This window comes from Homarus americanus, unplaced genomic scaffold (assembly GCF_018991925.1).
Source record: "Homarus americanus isolate GMGI-L3 unplaced genomic scaffold, GMGI_Hamer_2.0 scaffold22250, whole genome shotgun sequence".
NCBI lineage: Eukaryota > Metazoa > Arthropoda > Malacostraca > Decapoda > Nephropidae > Homarus > Homarus americanus.
In genome coordinates, this window is record NW_024741189.1 from 11307165 (window position 1) to 11315447 (window position 8283).

The 8283-nt window shown below is 35.3% G+C and overlaps 1 protein-coding gene across 2 annotated transcripts; it reads right to left on the bottom strand.

Moving 5' to 3' along the window:
• Positions 1 to 1219: 1219 nt before the first annotated feature.
• On the bottom strand, positions 1220 to 7535 carry LOC121875671 (E3 ubiquitin-protein ligase Topors-like). 2 transcript variants are annotated; one of them, XM_042380292.1, is made up of 2 exons: positions 7422 to 7535; positions 1220 to 5949 (listed from the first exon to the last, which is right to left on the bottom strand). In XM_042380292.1, the coding sequence occupies exon 2, from the start codon at positions 5937 to 5939 to the stop codon at positions 3261 to 3263; it is 2679 nt and encodes an 892-aa protein (XP_042236226.1). In that variant the 5' UTR covers positions 5940 to 5949; positions 7422 to 7535; the 3' UTR covers positions 1220 to 3260. The 2 variants fall into 2 exon arrangements, with proteins under 2 accessions (XP_042236226.1, XP_042236227.1); XM_042380293.1 differs by having other exon boundaries at positions 7418 to 7526.
• Between the last annotated feature and the right edge of the window lie 748 nt (positions 7536 to 8283).

The window sequence follows — 8283 nt, forward strand, 5'->3', positions numbered from 1 at the left end:
TCTTGGTTCACTGAGAGAGAGCATTGCTGTTAAATAATTTGTCGACCATGTACACACAGACACACGCTGTTGCCATGTTAACCATATTTCAGAACTGTTACAGTATATACCAGAAAACTACATGTATATGAGAATCAATGAAAGATCTAAATATTTAGAGATTTAACTACTCTTAAAGATGATGTGTTGTACAGGGAGTCCTCATTATCCGTCAGGGATGCATTTCTGATGACTACAACTAACAATGAAAGGATGAAATAATAGGACCGACCAACCCATTGACTTACATGTTATACATGAGGGAGTGTTATGAACACATACTATATTAATTATTTTTATAATAATATCTTACAAAATAAATTACTGTACAGAAATCCAGCAAGTACTTTATCATGATACACCATATACTGTACAGTATAGAACAAAATATAAGTACTGTACTGTAGCTGTATTGGTTCTCAAAAGCTTTGTTAATATTGAACCACCTCTAATATTAATAGAGAAAGCATAATAAATTTAATTCTTGATGTTAGGATTACTAATAAAAGCAAACATGTTTCTTAAGTCAGTTTAATTATATTGATGTACAGTATAGCCCCTTAAAACAGATTCTTGTTCTCTTGAGAAATTAATTACTATTCATCAGCTAAAATAAATTGCCTAAAAAAAAAAAAAAATTATATATATATATATATATATATATATATATATATATATATATATATATATATATATATATATATATATATATATATATATATACAACGAACACCTCGGTTAACGTAATTTCGATTAACGAACTGCCTTCCATAAGGATCTTCAATTCGTTAACGAAAAAAATTCGCTAACGAACTTCTTACGAACCGACCTCAACATGTTTTCGCTTGCACTGACCGGGCAACCAGCTTTAGTATCAGTCCGCCAATACATTAATCGGTTCTAGGGCTTAAATTCCTTACTATTTTTGTAAATATCAAGAAGTTTATACTATTCAATAATTTTAAAAGTTTAATATTCAATTTTTTAGTCATTTTAACAATTATTGAACGAAATTGAAGGTAAAGTGACTAGTTTAATGCGCGGCATTTAAACTCAGCAAGCAAAGCCAACTGCTCAACTTATATATGTATTGTACAGTACTGTATAATATACCATATTTTACAGCATATATGACGCATGGCAGCTACAGTAAGATGCATCATTTTAGCAGGGATATATATATATATATATATATATAAAGTACAGGAGTAAGCCTCTGCAGTGTAACAACACTGCCATACACAGGAGTTCCTTCTAATAAACTTGCTAGCAGCTGGGCATCTTTAAACTCTTAACAAGCAAAGCCAACAATAATGCTCAACTTATATATGTATTGTACAGTACTGTATAATATACCATATTTTACAGCATATATGACGCATGGCCATATATACAGTAAGATGCATCCCCTATTTTAGCAGGGAGTATTAAGGAAAAAACTCTTGTGTGGATTTTCTTCCTATAGCCATAGTTTTCTTAAAATAATATACTGTATACAGTACCAGTAAATGTGAGGAATAAATAAAAATAATACCAATAAATAAGTTACAACAAAATATACTGTACTGTATTGCCAAACCAGTAAATAAAAACCAATTGAAAGTTCTAACACAGTTACCATTTGCATATAAAATAGTAATATCTACGTTAGCCGGAACAATTGGTGCAGAGCACTTCCGGGAATAAGAGATTTCCGGGTAACAAGACGACTCTCTCAAAGCCAAAAAAAAAAAATCTGTCATCCCTGGAATTTTACAGGTACCAGGACAATTTTCTAAAAAATTTCCGGAAAATGCCCCCTGGAAAATCATTCTCAAAGCCAGAATTTTCCGGAAAATTCCGGCTTTGGGAAAGATTTTCCGAGAAAATTTTAATTCTGGCTATCGGATAGCTCTGGATTTGAGGGATTCTGGCTAACGGAGATATTACTGCATCTCCTTTAGCCGGAATCCTTCAAACCCAGAAATCTCCAATAGCCAGAAATGAAATTTGCTTGAAAAATCATTCCTGAAGCCGGAATTTTCCAAAAAATTTTGGCTTCAGGAACAAATTTTCCGAGGTTGAAAATCAGGAGAATTTTCTGAAAATGTCTTGAATAGAAACAATTTGGGGGGGGGGGGCTGACCTGACTCAGTGTGTACAATATTTTATAAATAAAAAATGGGTACAGAATGATGATGGATGGTGTAAAATGTTCCATCACAATGTCCTAAGTGTTAAAAGTCTGTTGTGAGGATTTGATTGTGTACAACACTGTGACAGGAGATAATATTAAAGAAATTTGATGGTTTGGTTTAATTAACACTGGTAGACTGTGTACGAATTACAAAATATTGAATGAACTACTGTAACTTGGGATATGTTGTAAGATTATTTATTATGGAGGTAATTTGTATGTGGTTGTAACTGAAAAGGCGATTAAAATATAAAGTACAGTTCCTGTATATACAAGTCCATAAAAAAAAGGGGGTGGGGGTCAATAGACTATCTCCACTAACCCCTTCACTACAGGGATGCCTCTGTTAATATTTTATATGGCTAATGCCAGATGATTTTATTCAGCACTGAGGGGACTGCATACACAAGGGGTTAACACACACTAATATGATAAAATATTAAAACAAAAATATTTAGCAATGTTTACAGCACATATCCAGCTTCCATTCACAATATTAAAACATTATCCTAAAATGAATATCAAAACTTTCTAAAACTTTCTATCTTCATATTAGATATCTCTTAAGAATATTATGGGAATCACATGATCTATTTAAACATTTAACTTCATCATAGCCAGGCATTACTCAAATGTTGAAATACTTGTATGGAAATTATATGCTAACTCAAGTACTCACTATTATAAGTACAAACTAATTTATTACAAAAATCAAAGCTATACAGTCGAGCATAAACAATGAAAAATTTTAATAGTACCAGTAACATAGGAAGAATATACTGTACTGTATGTAGAAATCCATAACAAATTTATATACCTGTAGTCTTCATTTCTATACTGTATTTATAAAAAGTTCTTCAATACAGTATCTGGTTACTAAGATTACTGTACAGTTATTTTAACCTTGTATTCATAGAAATTTATACATTCACTGATACTGTACTGTAACTAGTTTGAAGAAATCTAAATGACAGAAGTAATGTATCTAAGAGGACTATTCTACCATGTTAAACATTAACAGAAAATCATAGAAAATAGATACACTTTAAGACTCCTCATTTGATGATGATGATGATGACGAGTGTACAGAATTTGAATTAGACGATGTATCAGATATCATCATGGTCCTTTTGATTCTTTTCCTAGGTTCAAGCTCTGAGGAGTCTCCCTCAGATCTCGAGAAGCTATCCATTAATCTGCTTTTTCTTCTCTTTGGTCTCTTCCCACTTATTTGTTCTTTAGATTCTGTCTCTTCTGAAGAAGTTGACTTAATAGCAGACTTCTTTGATTTTCCTTTTTTCTTATGCTTACTTTTCTTGCTCTTTTTGCTTTTATCGCTCCTTCTCCGATCCTTACTCCTTCTCTTTCGTTTTCTACTGGAGTGCCTAGATTTTAAGCTGTATTCACCTCTCCACTCCCTGTAACATGAATCTTTTGAATCACACGATGTTTCTCTGCTCTGCTGGCTATCCCAACGCTGATCCTGTCTAGATGAAGTTCCCTCTGTTCTGCTTGATGGTGGTGTCCAAAGACGATCAGAGTTGCACCATGATTCATAAGAACTTTCTGAGCTATGGCTGTTAGCATAACTGTGTCTTGCATATGTATCATGCCGTGAACTCGATCTTGATGAACTCTTAATCTTGCATCTATGGTCCTTCTTTGATCGTTTTGCTGATGAGTTTCTTTCTCCAGATGGCGATTGTGTTCTGTGCCGAGAGGAACTATAGGCACACATTTTATCTCTGGACATATGCTTTGTTTTACTACTAGCCTTTTTACTCTTTTCTTTGTACTTATGTTTCTTATTTTCCGAACTCAGAAAATTAGATTCATCTTCTGAGGAAGAAATTCCGATCTGCTGCTGTCCACTCTGTCGATCTTTCTTCTTCACACTTACACTAGAGTCATGATTCTCTGAACTTTTATGCCACTTCAAAGATATTTCAAAAGAAGTTTGAACAGACCCTGAAAAAGAGTTTGAACAACTTGTTGAACTGGATGCTTCAGTATTTCCATATTCATGTTCATTACAGTAACTGTGGTCTTCTTTAGTCGATTTCTTTTTTGAAGAACCACTGCTGCCTGACTGACTAACAGGGAGAGGAAAATTTGTTCGTTTAAGAGTGGGTTTCTTTTTTATTTTATTTTTTTGTTGCCTTGAGGAAATGCTTACACCACTGCTGCCCTTGTGTCCAGCAAAATTTTTACTAAGTTTTTTCTTCCAGTGATTATCATTCCTTTTTGATGATGGTGCAGGTTCTTCCTCCTGTTCATCACTATCAATATCTATTATCTCTGGTGTCTTCTGTCTTTTCTTTACTTCCTCAACAACAATGCAACCATCAGAATCATCACTATCTGATGGAATTTCTTCTTTTAAAGTGTTTTTTATGCTATTTTTTGTTCCAGAGTTTCCCTCAGATCTTGATGTTGATGCTCCTTCATTAATGGTACTCAGGAAGTCTCTGGCACGGCCAAGCAAGCGCCTCATAGTGTGTGTTCCCGGGGGCTCTGGATTATGGGTCTCTGTTAAGTCCAGTTGTGATGCTTCTCCCTGTGACTGAAAAAGTGTCAGTTGTGGTTCATCAGTCTCATTGCTGGAGTTATTATCACTACTGATAACTACAGATCCTTCATGTGTAAGAGTTTCTTCTCTTACGACATTTCCAGAAATTGCAGGACCCTGAAGGTTCTCTCTACCAGACCTAACAATAATAGGATTTCCCCTGATATCTACCTCTATCACTTCATCACTATCATCTGAACTGCTACTGCTACTATCATCATCATTAAATCCATACCTTGGTACATACTGAGCTGCATTGTCATGGCCAACCATGTCATAAGGTGAGCGGGCAAAGTGGTAGAATTCATGAACAAAATGAGTTACCCGACTTCCAAGACATGTCTGCATTGTGCGGAGAAATTCACGAGAATTGATGGGATGTCTCTCAATAAGATCCATTACTAATGCAAGCACAGCCCCAACTCTGGTTGACGGTAAAAGTGCTGCCAGTTCTCGGTTTACCCAGGGTACTAAGCGATGTGTAAGGGCAGGTTGCTCTCGATACAATTCTGGAGAACTCTGTCTGTAACGACCAGTAATATCTGCTATTGGTTGCACCCATACATTATTGAGATAAACACTAAGACGAAACATAGATGAACCCCTTAGGTTATACCTAGAGGGCCTGCGTTCACGAGGACCAGAAGGAATGGCATCAGGAATGGCATGTGGGCGTCCAGGATGCTGACGGCGAAGTGTGGCAGCACCAGGAAACATGGTTGTGCGATATCCAAAGAACCTTCGCCTTTCTGCATCAAGAAACTCCTGAAAATTAGCAATACCTTGGCTTCGTTCTGGTGGATCTGGTCTTGGAACCATCCATTCTCTATACTCTGTTTCAGATTTAATGTCATACATTATTGTTGTGAAGCTTAGCTTACAAAGTGGACATACTGCTTTCTGTTTGGACCACTCCTTCAGACATACTAAACAAAAGGCATGTAGGCATGAATTAGCTACACACTTGTTATTGATGTGACCAAGACAGATGGGGCAAGTATCATCTGAAATGGGAGAACCATCACTTGGAGGTCTCTCTGGAGTGCGAGATCCAGGGGGACTTTTCTTATCAGCTGCACAAGCAGACACGTTGGAGTCCATCATTAAGTGTGAAGACGTGTCTGCCCCATGTGGTTTCTCCTTTGGGGACGACATCTTGCATTCGCTGAAAAATTTTAAATTTTAAGTAATTCTTTCTACAATCTTAAACTGAACATGCTATGTGGTATAATCCCAAAGCTTCATTCAGAACAAAATAGATGTGACTAAATTTGTAGGCAACTCTTATTCACGACTCATTATTTAAAAAAAAATAAGTGAAAATTCATGTTTTACTGTGGATATAACTTTTAAGTAATTCTAAACTTTATTTACACAATCAAAAAATATTTAAGGCAGTATGGTTCTGCATTTGAAAATCATGTCTTTATGGTAGCTACTTTGAATAATTCCCATACACGTCATGCGGCCAATCTAAAGCTTTTTTTTTTTTATGATTTGTGGTTTAATTTTCGGTATTTTTTGCCCAATCAGATTCGATTTTTAATTTGGGTCTCATATTTCGAAATTCAAATTCATTTCCGACCATGGAAGTCTGCTATGGGTATCACTTCAATTATATGGAGTTGATTGTGCATTTTGGGGACAAAACTAACAAGCTATATTATTTCTTAGATTTCATGGTGTTCTCCCGACCTCAGTAAAGTGTCCTAAGTGTAAGAACGAATGTAAATATCGTCAAGACCAACATATGTGGCAACTCATTCCTTATTCCCAAGACAAAGAAGAGACGTTGGTGTTCGTACACCGTCAGTGATTACAAAGAAAATTTTTTTGAAAAGTGCCATTTTCACTTGTACTAATCTCAGAATCGAACGACGAACCAGAACTTGGGCAATAAAGTTAGCTCTAAGTGATTCCATTAGATGGTGAGTTAGGTTAGGCCAGGTCAGGTTATTTTAGGTTAGGTCAGGTTTATATGCCTGTTTTATTTGTGATTTGTATTTATATTTTGTATTCGATTGGCCATAATTTTGGTCGGAAAACGCCCCACCCAAAACCCCCGATAACTAAAAAACAGGCAATTTCCGACGGAAATCAAGGTCAAACCAATCAACACACAAAAATAAACTAGAGAAACATAGTTTTGACTTTCTAACAGAGATATGTGTGCACTAATGCAAATTTACCCATATCATTACCAGTTCAGCAGAGAACTGTACTCAAAGTGGTAAAATTATAGTTTTAGTCATCCCTGTACGTATTTAGATTTCAAACTAATCTAATCTAATCTTAAAGTAACTTAACCTGACCATCCAAAACGATATTAATACCCTAAAAGTGGCACCATTATGCTTATGTTCACCCAAGCTTAAGCATCGCTTCCTTCATTTTTTTTCATTTATGGTTTATGTCACACAAACTAATGAATGTCTTACATGTACTCGCAAATGTTATTTTTCACAAGAGTAAATATGACACCATACACACATACAAAACATGCTAACTGTACAGTGGTCAGATATAGACCGTCCCGAGTGTGTGAAATGTCGTCACAATTCTAAGAAGTCTGAACATGTACCGGAGCTTTTCCCTTTACATACAATTAATTATAGCATCACTGAGACTCTTACCTACCTAGACTACACTGCGATGAGCTGCATCTGTTGAAAATTGTTAAATGAATCAGAGTTCACCTGCGCCACCCATCCATTGCTTTGTTTACGAAATGGCTAAACAACCTTATGGTAGTACACCTTTGGTAACTACCCTTGCAGCCTTGCCTATTACAATCTAAAGAAAAGGAATTATGATAATTTTATATAGAAATTCATAATGAGGTTGCAAATTACCTGAATACTTACTGAGTTTTTTTTTAAGTCATCGTTGTATTCATTGAAAATTTGAAAATACATAAATGTTGAAGTCACATACTAATAAGGACTGTTAATTTGTTTATTCTCGGTAACTAACCAATTGAAAATAATGTAAAACCATTAGAAAATGTGCAGGAACCTAAACCTAAGACAAGCATGATATATTTGTCTTTTTAAGGACTATCAGAACCTTTTTCATTCTTCAAGTTTAATACATTTTTTTTTGTTCATTAATGTCTGTGGTCGTGGGCCTAGATCACTCCTAACCTTAAACCGTTGTAAGTTAACAAGGGGGGATTGGGGGGGGGGGGCAGTCTTTAATATTGATAATTATTGGAACTTTATCTGGCACCTTTCTGCACGAATCGAGGCTATTCTTGATTACCATATTTTACGGTCCAAAAACTTTAAAATATTTTTTTTATGGAATCCAAACTGAGGAAACCACTGCACATTAGTTTATACAAAAATCGGTAAGTAACTTTCTACATCTCTAGAAGTTGTTATTTAATCTTAGTTCATAAATTACATCTTTAAACCGCGTTTTAATACAGGTGGTTCGGTAAGGAGAATCTGAATCCGAGTGATTCAGATTATGTGAATAAGTTAAGTCACTCTTCCCA

Coding starts and splice junctions, on each gene's coding strand:
- LOC121875671 (XM_042380292.1), bottom strand. CDS start 5,939: ATGTCGTCCCCAAAGGAGAAACCACATGGGGCAGACACGTCTTCACAC.